General features: G+C 38.5%; 1 protein-coding gene across 3 annotated transcripts in view; it reads left to right on the top strand.

Moving 5' to 3' along the window:
* Positions 1 to 16,668, top strand: part of LOC129246318 (myosin light chain kinase, smooth muscle) — a 94,059-nt gene extending 77,391 nt beyond the window's left edge. For all 3 annotated transcript variants that reach the window (XM_054885038.1, XM_054885041.1, XM_054885042.1), the window contains 7 exons: positions 3,667 to 3,941; positions 4,048 to 4,286; positions 6,617 to 6,899; positions 7,007 to 7,348; positions 7,422 to 7,698; positions 14,355 to 15,489; positions 15,580 to 16,668. In XM_054885038.1, coding sequence (XP_054741013.1) covers positions 3,667 to 3,941; positions 4,048 to 4,286; positions 6,617 to 6,899; positions 7,007 to 7,348; positions 7,422 to 7,698; positions 14,355 to 15,489; positions 15,580 to 15,809 — 2,781 coding nt within the window. In that variant the 3' untranslated portion in view covers positions 15,810 to 16,668. The remainder of the gene's footprint in view (positions 1 to 3,666; positions 3,942 to 4,047; positions 4,287 to 6,616; positions 6,900 to 7,006; positions 7,349 to 7,421; positions 7,699 to 14,354; positions 15,490 to 15,579) is intronic.
* The last annotated feature ends 1,164 nt before the right edge of the window (positions 16,669 to 17,832 follow it).

Here is a 17,832-nt window from a genome sequence, read left to right on the forward strand (position 1 = left end):
AAAATTAAAAAAAAAGTCAAAAAATTTGCTGGCAAAAAAAATTCAACATTTTAAAATTTACAAAAGTTTTTACAAAAAAATTACAAAATTTAGCTTAAGAGTGTTTCAAATAAATCAAAAATTTTGAAATTTACAAATTTTTCGAATTAAAAGCAAAATTCAAAAATTTTGAAATTTACAAAAATTAAAAAACAAATTCGAAAAATTTGCTGGTAAAAAGTCCAAAATTTTAAATTTACTGGTAAAAAGTTTTTTTTTCATTTTTAATAAAAAAAAAATAAAAAATTTAATTTAAGCGTATTTAAAATAAATCAAAAATTTTGAAATAATATACCAAATTTAAAAAAATTTCGCATAAAAAACCCAAAAATTTTGAAATTTAGTAAAATTTAAAAAAATTTTACCAGTAAATTTTCTGGCAAAAAATGCAAAATTTACAAAATTAAAAAAAAAATCGAAAAATTTCCTGGTTAAAAGTGTTTTTTTTTCATATTTAATTTTTGAAAAAATTACAAAAAATTAATTTAACCGAATTCAAAAAAAAAAAAATACAAAATTTTAAAATTTACATAAAGTAGAAAGAAATTACCAGTAAAATTTTCGAATTAAAAAAAATTAAAATTTTGAAATTTACTAACATGTAAAAAAAATTTACTAGTAAATTTTTCGAATTAAAAAAAAAATTTACAAAATTAAAAAAAAATCGAAAAATTAGCTGGTAAAAAGCGTTTTTTTTTATTTTTGAAAAAAATACAAAAATTTAATTTAAGAGTATTTCAAATCAAGTTATCTGGATACCGGGTCACAGTGGATTCGAAGGTAGCTGCAAAGCTGATGAGCTCGCAAGAGCTGGAGCTGCGCAATCAAATGTTAGTAACTTACCCACAATCCACATTCCGCTCTCAACATGTAAATTACTCATTGATCGAGAATTTCACAGCATTGCTGATCGGAGGTGGCGAGTGGAAACTACTTGCGTTACGACCAGACAAATCTGGCCATCCTACAATCTGAAACAGACAAAAACCCTTATAAGTCTTTCGAAACACGAACTAAGGCATATAATATCTCTTATCACCGGCCACTGCCTGTTGGGCACTCACGCACGTCGGCTCGGGGTTCCTCAAAACGACCTGTGCAGATACTGCGAGGACGAAGATGAGGAAGTATCGAGCTGACATTTGCTGTGCAGTTATCCCGGTCTAGCCAGAAGTCGCCTCGCTCTTCTTGGCTCTCCAACAATTGACAATCTTTCAGTACTGAAAATCGAATCTCTCATCAAATTCTCGAAACGAATTAATATCTTTGACCAAAATCCACAATAAAAATCTCGGTTAGGTGGGGAAATCATATAACATAATGAGCTCTAGGGCAACACAACGGACCCAACTTGCCGTCTATGTGGCACTCCGATGCGGGGTCACCCTTAAACCAACCAACCAACCATTTCAAATCAATCAGAAATGTTGAAATTTACAAACATTAAAAAATAATTTACCAGTAAATTTTTCGAATTAAAAACAAAAATCAAAAATTTTGAAATTTACAAAACTAAAAAACACATTCATTCACATTCACATTCGAAATTTACTAGTAAACTATATTAGTACACCCTTATTTGGGTATTTGGCCGAGCTCCTCCTCCTATTTGTGGTGTGCGTCTTGATATTGTTCCACAAATGGAGGGACCTACAGTTTCAAGCCGACTCCGAACGGCAGATATTTTTATGAGGAGCTTTTTCATTGCAGAAATACACTCGGAGGTTTGCCATTGCGAGGAGCGACCGCTATTAGAAAAATGTTTTTATTAATTTTGGTTTCACCGAGATTCGAACCAACGTTCTCTCTGTGAATTCCGAATGGTAATTACGCACCAACCCATTCGGCTACGGCGGCCGCCGCACAAAAATTACAAAGTTTAATTTAAGCGTTTTAAAATAAATCAAAATTTTTGAAATTTACAAAAATGAAAAAACAAATTCGAAAAATTTGCTGGTAAAAAATGCAAAATTTTAAAATTTACAAAATTAAAAAAAAGATCGTAAAATTTACTGGTAAAAAGTTTTTTTTCATTTTTAATAAAAAAAAAAATTACAAAAATTTAATTTAAGCGTATTTAAAATAAATCAAAAGTTTTGAAATATACCAAATTTAAAAAAAAATTTAGCAGTTTCGATTTTTGAAATTTAGAATTTTTAATTTAAAATTAAAGAAAAATTCAAAGAATTTACTGGTAAAATGTATTTTTTTTCCTTTTTAATTTTTGAAAAAATTACGAAGTTTAATGTAAGCGTATTTAAATAAATTAAAAATTTTGAAATTTACAAAAATTTAAAAAAAATTTACGAGTTTCGAAATTTATTTCTCGTCGCGGATCAGTGGATTGACCACCAAGATCGTGTGATATCACACCTTTCGATTTTTATTTGTGGGAATTGTGGGGGTATGTAAAGACTAAATGCTTTGTGGATCGATTGAGGCATTGCAAGCCAATATCACAAAAGTTACTCACGAGATACCGACGGAAGTCCGACAGAGAGTCATTCAAAATTGGTGTTTACGGATGGTCGAATTACGGCGCAGTTGCGGGCAACATTTGAATGGAATTAGCTTTACGAAATAAATATCATGAATGGTTCTACACAAAAATAAAAAGGATTGTCCAATCAATTTGAATTTTCATTGCTTCATTTCAATTCCAAATCCGATACCTCTAAATTGATCAGTCTGTATTTGGTTGTGGTTTCAAGTCCTCTAATTTATTTAACCAACCAAAAACTTTACGGCACTTACGATACCTTGTGAACCACCTAACTGAGTGACTGGAAGACTGCCATAATAAAAAAAATCCAATTTGTGAAGATTATGCAAAAATTGCCATTGCATTGTATACAAATTTCTTTACGGTATGTGTTAGTAGTGTTCCCTTGGAACAAAATGTGTTGTTTTTTTGTTTTTGTTAATTAAGCGAGTTATAGTAAGTTGAAACCTTTAAAGCCGGTCATTAATTTTTACATTTTTTCGAAATGACTGACGTCAGCAAAATTATTAATATTTGTAAAGTAATAATAAATAATAATAAAAAGAGCTTAGATAAATTTAAAAATATTATTTTAAGTAAAAAAAAAGAAAAATGTCATGATCAGTTTGCGGTGAAGGTGCCTGACATCATAAATATATATATATCTACTTTGTGCCTATGTACGTGCGTATGTAATTGGCTCGAAAACCACAAGAACAATGCTACTTTTTGTGGCTGTACTCACAATCAAGGCCTGCTCACATTTCCAAGGGTTTTTTGTTTTTTCTCAATAAACTGGCAAAATGGCAAACAGCCACATAAATAACTGGGTGGGTGGTTGACTGGCGCTGAGTGACCGACTGATTGATAGACTAGCGAGTTAACTGCCGCACTGATTTGTTGTCTTGTTAACCGTGCCCCTGAGTGCCCGTGATCGATTGATCGATCGTTGCTCAGTGGTGCTGTGCCCATAGATTCCACCTGTGTCAAATACCGACGCGACGTTCGATCATTTGTTGCTGCAAACACATACTCGTACTTGTATGTTTTGCTGTCAGTTCAACACCTTAAACCACATGAAATATTTATCATTATATACATACTAATTAATAATCGCATTCCCTTTGGACAAATTTTCTTTGTAGTGCCGTCCCATTGTCGAGCAGCGCAACATTTCTATACGTAGCAGCGCCAAGCGTTCAACGCTTCTCATCACAGATATTGCGGCCGATGATAGTGGCAAATATACAGTGGAGATTATGAATGCACTCGGCAGCGATGCAGCGGCCGCTTCGGTGGCGGTAGAAGGACCACCAGATGCGCCTAGCGGCAAACCGAGCATATCGCAAGGACCCGATCGCATTGCCGTCGCATGGTGTGGCCCGCCCTACGATGGTGGCTGTATGATAACAGGTTTTATGTGCGTAGAAGTCTAAATTTATTTTTATGAAAAAAAAAATAGATATATGAATAGCTGCATGTGTGCTAATGGTCGTTGTGTTTTTTTTTTTTTTTTGAAATTTCAGCATTGAAATGCAGCAGTTGCCTGCCGAACTGAATGCTGACAGCGATGATTTGACTGATGGCGAAAGCGATTGGCGTGAAATCGCTACCGTTGTGGACTCATTAGCGTACACCGTTAAGAATTTGACACCGCATGCCACATATCGATTTCGTGTGCGCGCCAAAAACGTACACGGCTGCAGCGCACCCACTTTGCCCAGTGACGCGGTGGAATTGCAAGCTCAAGAAGTCTCAACTGAAGGTGAGTGAATTTAGTTTAACTTTGCGGTGCTAAAAACCAAAAAGAGTAAAGTGCTGTGACGTAGAATGAGCTGGGTCGCATTTTGCATTTTATTTCATTTCAATTATCAGGTTTATGGTTAAAAATCTAGACCCAAACAGACTAGCGGTACAAAATGAGTTGAAGATAGAACCTAAAATTAAAACTTAAGAGCTCAATTTAAACGGAGAAGGATGGGCGATTTCAAGATTAAGGAATAAGTTTCCGTCCTTTCTTAGCCAAAGTTACGAATTATTTAATCAATTAAATAATATCCAGATAATATAGGAAGTATGTGCCATTGGAAGCTACAACTTTACTCCATCTCTCAGGCAGCATACGGATTCCTTCGATGAAATATTCGAGTTCTTTTGACTTGATCCATTCATTCAGCCAGTTTGCGACGCTCTCGTAAGAAGTAAACCTCTCTCCAATAAGGGCTGACTGCATTCGGAATCCGATTGGAACTGAAGGTAATCCGAAGATGCAATGTCTGGGGAATACGGCGGGTGGAGCAAGATTTCCCAATTCAGTTCCTCTTAATATTTCTGAACCGATTTAGCAATGAATGGCTGCAACAAAATCAGTTTGTCATGTCTACTGTGCCATTCCGGCCACGTTTCTTTGAGAGCTCGATTCAAACGTATTAGTAACGATCGCCAGTGACCGGTAACGATCGCCAGTGATGGTTATAGATGGTTTAAGAAGTTCATAATAGATGACACTCTTCTGATTCCACCAGATGCATAACATAACCTTTGAAGCATGAATTCTTTTTTTTCGCTGTCGAAGTACCTGGTTCACTTGGCAGGCTCCAACTTTTTCGACTTTTAGGGTTATGATAGTATATCCATTTTTCATCGCTAGAGACGATGCGAGTCAGAAAACCTTTTCTTTTTTGCCGCTCAAGAAGCATCTCACACGTCAACAAACGTGTCTCGATACGCCCTCTCCTTCAATGGATGTGGCACCCAGTTACCTGCTTTCTGGACCATTCCCATCGCGTGCAAACCTTTACCGACAGTTGATCTGTCAACATCCAACATAACTTTAGACATATCATCAAGGGTTCGAAATGCGTTTCATCTAATAATTGTTGTGCATAGTTGAGTATCTTCGAATTTTTTTGGTGCCCCTTTGGGATCTTTATCACTCACGTGGAAATTGGAAGCGTCGATGCAGCGTGATTACCGTAAATATTGATCAATATACGACACGTAATTGGAGAGTATACCGTTTTTGGGTATTTGGCCGAGCTCCTCCTTCTATTTTTGGCGTGCGTCTTGATATTATTTTTGTGTAGAGCCATTCGTGGCATTTATTTCTTAAAGATAATCCTTTTCAAATGTTAGCCGCAACTGCGCCGTAATTCGATCATCCGTAAACACCAATTTTGAATAACTCGCTGGAGGACTTCGGTCGGTATCTCGTAAATAACTTTAGCAAAGTCGGCTTCCAATGCCTCAATCGAAGCTGGTTTATCCACAAAGCATTTCGGTTCTAGATACCCCCACAAATAAAAGCCCAAAGGTATAATATCACACGATCTTTGTGGATAATTCACTGATCTGAGACGAGAGATAAATTGCTCACCCCAATAGAACTAATGCTTCACGAGCAGTATGGCAAGTAGCGCCATCCGCCGTTTTGTTGGAACCACGGACACGAGTTGTGGAGATCAAGGGCTTCAATTTTCGGCAGCGTCGGCGTTTGCCATTCACTGTTACATTGGCGCCAGCCTCGTCTGGGAAGAAATGTGGCCGGTGATTCCTCCAGCTCATATGCCGCACCAAATGGTTGTTTTCAACGGATGTAATGACTGTTCTTGAATGGTTTCGGTTTGCTCTTCAGCCCAAATATGGCAATTTTGCTTATCGACGTAGCCATTAAGCCGAAAATGAGACTCATCGCTGATCGCCATAAGTCGGCCTGACAGCGCGTTGAATACTTTTCACAGTGCGTCGATTTTCCTAATGCAACAGGACGATTTTTAAACGTTGTTGAGGCGTAAGTCGTTCCATGATGAAATGTCAATTAATATTGAAAATAATTATGTTTTTATTTTGTCAGTAGTCACGTTTGATCTGTCAAGAAACCTTATGGAAAAAGTTCCTCCAATCTCATCTCCCTTTATAAGATATATGAGCCCCCGAGCTTTAAGGCTTCGCGATATACTAATATTTTTTAAGGCCTTTCGGTTTCATATCTTTCGACGAGGATTCTTTTTTGATCAGAGTTGATACAAAAATATTATCAGAAACTTTTTTATTATTTTTTATTTTTTATTTGTTTTTTATTGCTTTCTTTTGTAGATTTCCACAGACCGATTAGCGTTAAGTCAGGCGGCGATTTCAAAAGTCGCTTCGAAATACTCGAGGAGTTGGGCAAGGGGCGCTTCGGAGTCGTCTATCGTGTACAGGAACTTGAGCAACCACGACAAATTCTCGCCGCCAAGGTGATCAAGTGCATTAAATCACAAGACCGTCAAAAAGTATTGGAAGAGATTTCGATTATGAAATCTTTGCAACATCCGAAATTGTTGCAACTCGCTGCTTCGTTTGAGAGCGCACGCGAAATCGTCATGGTGATGGAGTAGTAAGTAAACTATGCCTACTGAGCACTAGCGACATCGCTCTTCCTGATTTCTACTCACTTTTGTTACTTTTTATATACTAAAATTTGATGTCTCTTCCGCATTGCAGCATTACCGGCGGTGAACTTTTTGAACGCGTCGTAGCAGACGATTTTACGCTCACCGAACGCGACTGTATACTCTTCCTGCGGCAAGTGTGCGAAGGTGTCGCCTACATGCACACCCAATCGATTGTGCATTTGGATTTGAAGCCGGAAAATATTATGTGCCATACACGCACAAGTCATCAAATTAAAATCATCGACTTCGGACTGGCACAGCGGCTGAATACGAATACGCCGGTGCGCGTGCTCTTCGGCACACCAGAATTCATACCGCCCGAGATAATTAGCTACGAGCCAATTGGTTTCCAATCGGACATGTGGAGTGTGGGCGTCATCTGTTATGTGCTGTAAGCCATTTAAGCTTTACTTTATTTTATGAATACTTAATTGTTTTTGTTTTTGCATTTTGCATTTATATAGCCTATCTGGCTTATCGCCGTTCATGGGTGATACGGATGTGGACACCTTCTCGAATATAACACGCGCCGACTACGATTTCGATGATGAATCTTTCGATTGTGTATCGCAAGAGGCGAAGGACTTCATATCGAATCTTTTGGTGCATCGCAAAGAGGATCGCTGGACAGCCAAACAGTGTTTGGCCTCTAAATGGCTGACCCAGGAACATGACGAAAACCTCAGTAATAAAATCTGCACAGACAAACTAAAGAAATTTATAATACGACGCAAGTGGCAGGTAATTATGGAAAGCATGTTTTTTTGTTTTTGTAGTAGTTTTTGCTACGTGAATGTTATTCCATGTGTTCCATGCTTGATTTTATGGAAAAGTAGTGCATTTTTATTTCGATTGATCACTACGCGTGGAAGTTCAAATTTAAATCAATTTTAAAAGTTTCTTTTCTGTCTAGGGAGATTAAGGGTCGTAACTATTTGTTTATATGCTTATAATTCTGGCTTTTTAATTCCAACTTTATATGCCTCGCTGCAAAATTATGAAGCACCAAATATTAAGAATTTTTGACTAAAGAATGGACACGAAAAATATTGGAAATCATTAGAACATAAAATTTGTATAAGCTGTCAAAACAGTTTTTATTTTATTTTCTGCTTTATTAAGCGTACTCTGTTAAACCAAAAATTCTCTTTGTTATCAACAAAATGGCGCCATTTAGATTTGACTTCTTTCATTAGGCGATTGACATTAGTTTTTGTCACGGTATCTGCCGCTCTCTGCCCATTCACTTAAAACTGCTGCTCATTTTTAATTTCTCTTTTTGTTTTAAGCAATTTTCATTTAACAATTGGCCAATATTTTTCAATGGGTCGCAATTGTGGACAGTTTGGTGGGTTGTGATCCTTTTGAACAATATTTCTTCTTCCTCTTAATTGACGCGATAACCGCTAACGCGTCTTTGGCCGAGTTGAACTAAGCGCGTCAGTCGTTTCTTTCTCATGGTAACCGGCGCCAGTTGGACACACCAAGCGAATCCAAGTCTCTCTACACTGTAAGACTAGTTTGGATGAAATGGAGTTGGAGTCTAGGGCCTTTAAGCTGCTTGACTGTCTGAGAAGATAGCTACTCTTGCACCAACTTCCTTGTAGAGTTTTAGTGATTTGCATGCTTCTATGATCGCTAACAGTTTTGCCTGGAACATGCTGGTATAGTTAGGAAGACGAATTTACTGAGATAGGTTGAGCGGCTCCGAATGGAAGCCAGCTCCCACAACACAGTTCATCTTATAGATTTCAATATCGTATCTTCTAATCACCTTATTTTTGCTCCATTCGGCTCTCGGTGGAAAACGTACCGTAAAGTCTTTCTTGAAGTTAAGGTCGGGGACAGTGTAGTCTGATCTGTTTTTGAGCAGCGGGGGTCCTTGTAGGCGGATCTTACTGTGACAGTACGACCTTGTTGTCCAGCTTCCTATGTCTCTCAGTCTCGCCGCGCTGCAAGTAGCGATTGTTTTAATGTGTAAGTCTAATGGTAGCAGGTGAGTTAGTACATTGAGCGCTTCAGTAGGACTGGTGCTAAGCACTCCTGTAGTTAGGACACACGCTGTTCTTTGTATCTTGAGAGCCATGTAGAGTGTTAATCTTGTTCGTCGAGAGAGGACTTTACTACTCAATTGCCTACTTAGTTCAAAGTAGCACTTGCTGGCAAGTCGTTGGCAAATCGTTGGATTTCTAGGCTGACATTGTTATCGGTGTTAATGCTGGTTCCGAAATATATGAAGTCTTTTACAACCTCGAAATCATAACTGTCAATAAAGACGTGAAGAATATTAACCCCGTGGTTTTCATACCAGTTGAAGGCACGATGCTAAATCACGCCAGAACAGAACTGAGTCTGTATGTTCTTTTATGAAAAGGAGCAAATGTTGTTGCAAACGCTTCTTCCTATAAATTTCTTGACTTCTTTGCCCCTGGTAATGAATGTTTAGCTTTTTATACCACACTGACAGATGGCTTGGCAAACCAAACATTTTTTAAGGAACTAGTCCAACATTTTGAACTTAAAGGCACCTGGAACTCCTCCTCATCTCGGTGCAGCATAAAACTCAGCGTCCGGAATCTGTTTAAAATCTGTTTTGACGTATGTTTCATGGTCCATAACCACACAGCCATGTCTTGACTGTATAATTTCCACGCACTTATTTGGTTTATCATTTGGATTGGGTACTACAATCTATTCATTAGGTTGGCGAATAGGTTCGTAGCGTTTTTATCAATAAGTTAATTAATTTTATATTCGCCGTTGCTGTTTATAACCCCTTCCTACCTGTCGACGAATTCGTTGATGCTGTTCGGCTAAAAATCACTTGGTCAGGTGTCAAAGAAGTTGTTGAGCCAGCTTTTAAGGACCTTTTTGTTATCGAAGGTAACGCCCTTTATATGGTTTGACAGGGAATGGAAAAGATTGTAGTCGATCAGTGCAAGGTCCGGAGAATACGGCGGACGCTGAAAGGCTTCCCATTCGAGCTCTTCGAGTGCGGCTTTGATGACTTGTACAACATGGGGCCTGGCATTGTTGTGAAGGAGGGTGGTTTTACCATATCTATCAGATCTTTTCAACTGAATTGCCTCATTTACGCGGTGTAGCTGTGCTATGTAGAGCTCCTTGTTGATCTTGTCATTCTTTCCGAGCATTTCTCAGTGCACCATGCCCTCCCAGTCCCACCAAACACATAGCATGATTTTCTTTGGGTGAAGCTCCGGCTTGACTGTCGACTTTGGCGTATCCCCTGGAGCCACTAACTGCTTTCTTTGCTTCATAGGCACCATTTCTTATGTTCCTTGACGATTCGGTACAAACAGCGCTGTTTATGACGACGTATGGCTCGATGGCGGGTGAGATGCTGAGAAGCAATTTGAAGGCGACTTTCTTTGTTTTTTTTTTTTCGTTGAGCTCGTGAGGTACCCAGGCTCCCAATTATCCCCTTAAATGGACGTGATTGAGAATCTTCTTCTGATCGCAGTTCATTTTTTTTGGCAATTCATGATTGGTTTGGTGCCGTTCTCCTACAAAAGTGATTTAAGACGTTCTTTATCGAATTCAGAAGGACTTCCGCTGCGAGACCTTCCATCGACGTCAAAGTCGGCATTTTTGAACTTTGCAAGCCATTTCCGTGCTTTAAACTCGCCTTTGACACCTTCTCATTACACGCCGCAAATATCCCGGTCTGTTTCGGCAGCTTTTTGACCTCGATGAAAAGCAAAGAAGAAGCAAAATATTAATTTTTGCCTCCTGGGAATTCCATTTCTAAGCCTCAAAGTCAATAATAAATTAAATAACTCAAAAATACAATTAACATAGTTTTGTAGAGCAGAAAAAGTTCTATCGAATGAGTATTTACCCTTCGCCAAATAACAAGCAAATCTTTGTAAAATAAACGAAAATATATAAACTCTCTCCCTCTTAGCTTCACAGTCTGTGGTGGACCATAGCTTCATCAACAATCCTTCTCCAATTCAGTCTCTCTCTTGCCTCATTTTTCCAATAACGAACGTTCATCGCTTTGAAGTCTGCTTCTACTTCATCTAGAAATCTCTTTCTTGGTCGGTCTCTCTTTCTTCCTCCAATTGGACTAAAAGTAAACACCCTGTTTTGGATTCTTTCGTTGGGAAATCTTTTGACTAGTCCTTTTCGTGTACATTCTTTATTTATCGATTTATTTTTTAATTAAAATTTCTTTTAATGAAAATACAACAAATACGATAACAATCCAAATTTCAAATATTATATAAAAATTAGAAAATTTTGGGAAAATTTTGAGCAAAATTTACAATTTTTTCTTTAATTTTTAATCAGAACTAAAAAAGGAAAATCAAAAAGCCCATTAAATTTTAATATAGTAAAGCGTAAGCTCGATAGTGTACCTGTGAGCTCAAGAATGACCGAAGCTGTATGGGGGAAAACCGAGCACAGTCAGGGAACAAATGATCAAAAACCAACGAGAATTTTAGGGAACTTCAACTTGCCCTTTCCTATACAGGAATTTGATGGACTGTAAAACTGCGGTCCCCATTTTTTCTTTTGCTGATTAAAAACTTTAAACTTTTAATGAATTTTTGCCGAATTTTTATAAATCTATTAAATAGTTTGAAGCTTGGATTACTAAGGTATTTGTTGTAGAATTAACTAATTTTTTATAAAAAAATAATTTAAATTAACGAATTAAAAAATAATTAATCAAACTCGTCAACGTATTCAAGAGATCTATTATTTTGGGGAAAAAGAAATCCAAATGGTTTAAAACTGTTTTGTGGCCGATCTCCTGGCGATGCTACCACTACTTAGATGCCGATCAGCTTCGATTATTAAGTTAGATTCGGTTATGGTGGTAGTGGGTCTGCTCGACCAACTCACTTAGACCTTACAGATCCGTTGTGATACCACTGTGCTGCACGGGAACCCCATTTACCTTCCATCGTGGAACCATTTTGTGGCTCTTATGAAACGTGGAATTGCTTCCAACCCCACAATTAAAAAAGTATTTATCTAGACAACCTACTCTGATTTTAGGTAGGGCTGGACAATTTCTTGGTCTTCCTCATCTCTGCAACTTCTGCAATATTCATGGGAGAAAACTCCTAGTCTTGAGGAATACCTGCCAAATAGCCAGTGACCGGTTAAACAAGCCACAACCTTCGAGATATCATCTCTTGAGAGACCAAGCAATTCCTTTGTTCTTTTCATGTTTATTTGCGGCCATATAGCCTAGCTGTTACACATGTATCTTCATCTCTCCATGACCTATTGGCCTCTTGGCTAATGTTGTTTTTTATTATTAGTTTACTAGTGGCCAAAGGTATTCCAATGGTACGTTTATCACTGAGCAGTTGAAGAGCAATACCTTTTCTGGCTAACTCATCAGCTATACAGTTTCCCTCAATATATATGCACCCCGGAACCCAAATAAGCCTGACCTTGAATACGACACTAACATCATTTAGGGTTGCCCGGTATTCCTGTGCAACCTTCGTTCTTAGTATAGCCGCATTCATTGATTTCATGGCCGCATGGCTATCTGATAATATTATATATTTATAGTCGGTTTTTGTAACGGCATGCGGATTTAAAGGGTGGTTAGGTTTCAGGGGCCGGTGTTGATTTTGAATATAATACAATTTTTTTAAGAAATTATTGCCGTTTCTCTTTAGTATGATAATATTGGTATGACTCAATTACGTATGGAACAAATTATCGGCCAAATAGCCGCCGTGGCCTCGGCGGCACACCGCCATCCGATGGTCCAGATTTTCGATGACGCTGAGGCATAATTGAGGTTCCGTGCTGTTAATGTACCAAATTATCTCAACCTTTAGCTCTTGAATTGTTGCTGGATTATCGACGTACACCTTTTCTTTCAAATAACCCCAAACAAAGAAGTCCAATGGTGTCAAATCACATAATCTTGGCGGCCAATTGACATCGCCGCTACGTGAGATTATTCGGCCATCAAATTTTTCGCGCAAAAGAGCCATTGTTTCGTTAGCTGTGTGACAAGTGGCACCGTCCTGTTGAAACCACATATCGTCCACATTCATATCTTCCAATTCGGGCCATAAAAAGTTCGTTATCATCTCACGATAGCGAACACTATTCACAGTAACTGCCTGACCGCCCTCATTTTGGAAAAAATACGGCCCAATGATGCCGCCGGCCCATAAACCGCACCAAACAGTCACTCTTTGTGGGTGCATTGGTTTTTCGGCAATCACGCAATCACTCTTAGATTATCATTCGCCCAAATGCGGCAATTCTGCTTATTGTCGAATCCACTGAGGTGAAAATGTGCCCCATTACTGAAGATGATTTTCTTCACGAAGTGCGCGATATGCATTTTGATTTGAACGCCCGTTTTCATAATAAGCCTGAATAACTTTAAGGCGTTGCTCGATTGTGTGTCTTTCCATGGTTCAAATTGAAATAGTCTGAAATTGAAAAATGTCAAATGAAATGCAGAAAAAAATTTGTCATTTAGGTGTGGTTCACATTCAACATCGGCTCTTGAAATTCAACCACCCTTTATTATAAATATCCACTTCTTTTTTAGCTAGAATCTCTGCCTGATAGACGCTGCAGAATTCTGGTAGTCCAACGGATAACTCCAGTCCTAATTCCTTCGAAAATACTACATAGCCAACCTTGTCGTCTAGCTTGGAACCATCTTTATAAAAATTTAATTCCCCCCTTCTCCATGGCATTGGTGTCTGTCACTCCCTTCTTGACGGTATGCTCGTCTTGAAGAGCCTTTCGAAGGTGAGTCTGCTTCGATTATTTCTGTGATTTTATCGACGTTTTCTTTAACGTCAAAAACCCCTGAACGGAATCGACGAAACCAAAATTGCACGTAATCAGCTGTTACAGTATCGGCACCATAAACACCATTCACAATTTCAGCGGCCTGGCTTGCACTTTCGTATTTTCGCTTTTATTAAAGCAGAACTGTAAAATCTACCGAATTTTCTCTTTGTTGACTTCCATTGTTAACTCTCTGTAACTCACAACTGAATGGAACAAACCAAAAGCCAGGAAAAGAATTAGTTTAGTGTGAAATGTCACCTTGACAACGAGCACAAATTTTGAATTGTTTGATCGATACTTTACGAGATATCGATCACTACAGCCATCCACCGAGAAAATAATGGATTTCTTTTTCCCCCAACCTAATTTTTTTTTTTGCGGTTGCTGTACATATCAGGCTAAGGAACTGCATAAATTTCATTGAGGCTACTGCATAGAATTTTAAATTATAAATAAAACCTTTTAAATTTGTTCCTATAAATTTTTATTTCATTACTTTTATTTACTTTATTGCTTGCATTTGCTAAAATCGCCTGCGCCACAATACAAACGCTTTGCTCGCTTTTTTACCCTTGAACACCAAGAAAACCGGCAATGCTATACGCGCTTTGGGCCGCATGGCCACGCTATCTGCTTCGCGTCGCAACTCGGCCGTTTCTGGCGCCGGCAGTCTGCCCAATAGTCCACGCCCTTCCATATCCGGCCTGCACCACATGTTCAATCCGCATAATTGCACACAAATGGGTTCACTACACGAAGAAGACGATGACTTTAGCATTGAGCTACCGAATCAGATAACACTCGAAGCACAGCGCCGCATACAAAAAACATTGAAAGTGCGCGACAAATCGCAATGCAGCGAACGCAGTGATTCTGGTTACAGCGAATGCTCGAATTGTAGCTCAGGCGGAAATTTGCCATGTCACTGCGTTGGCGCGTCGGCAGTGCCGGTGATAGTGCAGCATAGCGCAGCGGATGAGGCGCTGCCTGCAGCAAACGAGGAGGCGCTTCTGTCGCAGGGTGTAGCGCACGATGTGCTCAAGTCAAAGTTGGAGGAAATTGCGCAGCAGTCAGACTCCGAGTGCACACGAAGTAGTAAGCGCGAGGAAGTGAGAATGACATCCGAAATGGAGTCGCAAAGCTTGTCGCTGCCGGATTATATTGGGAAACACAGTGAGCCGTTAAGCGCGTTAGAGCAGCATATACGCCAAGCGAGTTTGAATGCATCAGCGCCAGCAACGGGTAGGAACGCGCTGAATTCAGACCTGAAAGCGCTCGATGTGGATGCGGTAACTGCAACAATGTCCCAAGCGCTTACGCTGACAATTCCACCCAGCTCGCCGCCCCAAGCGGGTGCATTAGATACAACAGCAGTACTGGTATCACCACCGCACCGTGAACCTATAATGCGCTCCGACTTCACCAACACCATTAAGATGCGCAAGAAATCCCTGGAGAATAATGCGTTGCGCGAGAAGCCCAAATCACAATCGAAACCGATTTTCGAAGCGGCAGGAAAAGTGTCACAGCTGAAGAATAAATTTAACACAGCGTCCAGTGCCAATCGAAGTAGCAGCAGCGGCAGCGGCAAAACGACAAATGCCAAGTTGGCGCCTACGCAAACATCACCGCTGCCTATGAGCGCGCACGCTCACAAAAACGCGCTCAACGCGAACTGCAAGCACGCCGCTCACAAACGCTTCGCCTGCAATAGCCAAAGTACTTTTCCTTATATGCTTTTATGATTTCACTGTTTTCATCGATTGCACTTCGATTTATATATTAAATTTTTTCTTTTTTTTCACACAGCAACCGCAGCAAGTGCCACAACGAAATCAACGAATTCAACATTACAGCAGCAAGAACAACAACAACAGCAGCAGCAGCAAACACAGTGCTCTTCCATGCCCAATTCGCCACTACTTGGGCGCGCACCAGCGTCACTTCGGTTAAGCGGTCGCGTACGTGAAGCTACCGAGCGCTTGGCGCAACAGCAAACAGTCGCTACCAGCGCGCGACGCAGCGAGGCGCGACGCTAGACGACAACGGCGGCGACGACGGCGGTAGCAGTAGAGGCTGATGGAATGAAGGCGCGTAAGTTAAGAGATAATAAAACAGAGTTGTACCTTAAAATGTGGATATTAAAGCGGCTAAGCAGCTGAGAACCGGTGAAATGAAGGAAACCAAAACATGCTGTTGTGCGGCTGCCTCGTCGGTGCTGCCATCACCGCATTGTCCTCGAAGCGCCTCAACTTGCCGAATTGGAGCGACAAAAATTTGGCATTGTTAATTGTTGTTGTTGTTGTTTAGTATTTTGTTACCCAAAAATCTCATAGAAGTTTGATTAAATTTTGTACAACATATTTGTTATTGTAATTATTACACTTGAACGCTCTACTAGACTACTACGAATAACTCTTTTATTTTACCTAAATCTACGAACACTCGAATAATTCTACAAATAAAAATGTAAAATATTTGAATGCCTTGCTGCAATCACCCGCACCCCGAGTGTGGGTGTAAAAGTATTCAAAATCAGCAACGCATTATGCAATATTTTATTTGAAACCTTGAAAACCCCTCTGTAAGCATAGCTGCGTCGACTCGTACTCGTACGTATGTATGATTTCCGATGGTACTTACATTTCGAATACGTTTTGTTTGTAAGTATTTGCTAACTGTAACGAAACACAAAAATATATTTATTTAAAAAATGTGTACCCATTGCTAAGAATAATCGTCCTAACATATCTTATAATTTATATAATGCAGTACTCACCACTACATTGTTAATGAGTAGAATTTAATTGTTTAATAATACCTACGTATACATAAATACATATCTACACACATACAAGTAAATACTTAAATACTTAAATAAATAATAAATACATTTTATGATGTTCTTACATTTCTATTCTATCGATACGCTGAGTTGAATGAATAAAGTAATGGAGATTAAAAATATTGCTTCGTCAATCATTTATTAATATTGGGTCGGTAACTAAGTAATTGCAGATTTCACTCATTCAGGGTTTGATTGAAAAGTAATGAGCCTTCCCGTGCGGAGCGTCTGCCGAGCGATCAATCGAATCGGCTGGTGGGGGGAAATGATCGTTGGACCTTCCCCTTCCATTAGAAACCGGTCCCAGGTCGCTGACAACAGCGCACAGTGGCGGCCGGACAAAATTCAATTTTTCAACATTTTTGAAATACAAATTTGATAATGCAGATGTTTTCTTAAATATTCAAGGCAGATTTCCTGAAAATATTACTTAATTTAAAAAAATGTTCATTGTAGTTTTTTGACTTTAAACATGAAATTCTATGCAAATCGTACTTCATACAAGAGTTTCATTTTCATGTCTGCAAATAAATATTACCATTTGATTGTTAACCAAATATTGAAAAAAAAAAGATAATTGAATATATTAACGGAAACAGTAATAATTCTCTTAAGTTGTGGTACAAAATGCAATTTTTTTTTTGAAATTTCAAAATTTTTCGAAAAGATCATTTTTTGGAGTGGTCCACACCGGTCCACTTGAAATCAACATGAGTGATGTAGCCACATATTTCAGCTATGATCTCAAACTGAAATTTGTTGCGCAAAGTTGCGCAAATTAAAAATAATGTAGCTTTTGTGTATTTACCCACAGGCAAAACGTTACATATGGCTTATGCAATTTTGTGTAAAAGACAGAAAAAGACATCACAGACCCCATCAGCATTAAGAGACACAATGACAGATTTGTTAAATGCTTTGCTTTGTTCATCAGGTGTAGTTATAATATCAAAAACTAAGGTTCCGAAAAACAAGCCAAAACCATTTTCAAAAAAGGTTCTTGCGCTTTTAAATTTGAAAAATGATCCAGCCTCTGAAAACAGCTCATCAAAAACCGAGGATTCTGAATCATAAAAAAAAATTAAAAATGAAAAACAAAAAAACAACTAAATATCCAAAAAAAATTTAAAAACTTAAACAAAAAAAAAATTTTAAAATTAAAAATAAAAAAAATTTTAAAATTAAAAAACAAAAATTAAAAAAAAAAAAATAAAAAA

Source organism: Anastrepha obliqua, chromosome 4 (assembly GCF_027943255.1).
Source record: "Anastrepha obliqua isolate idAnaObli1 chromosome 4, idAnaObli1_1.0, whole genome shotgun sequence".
Taxonomy (NCBI): Eukaryota; Metazoa; Arthropoda; class Insecta; order Diptera; family Tephritidae; genus Anastrepha; species Anastrepha obliqua.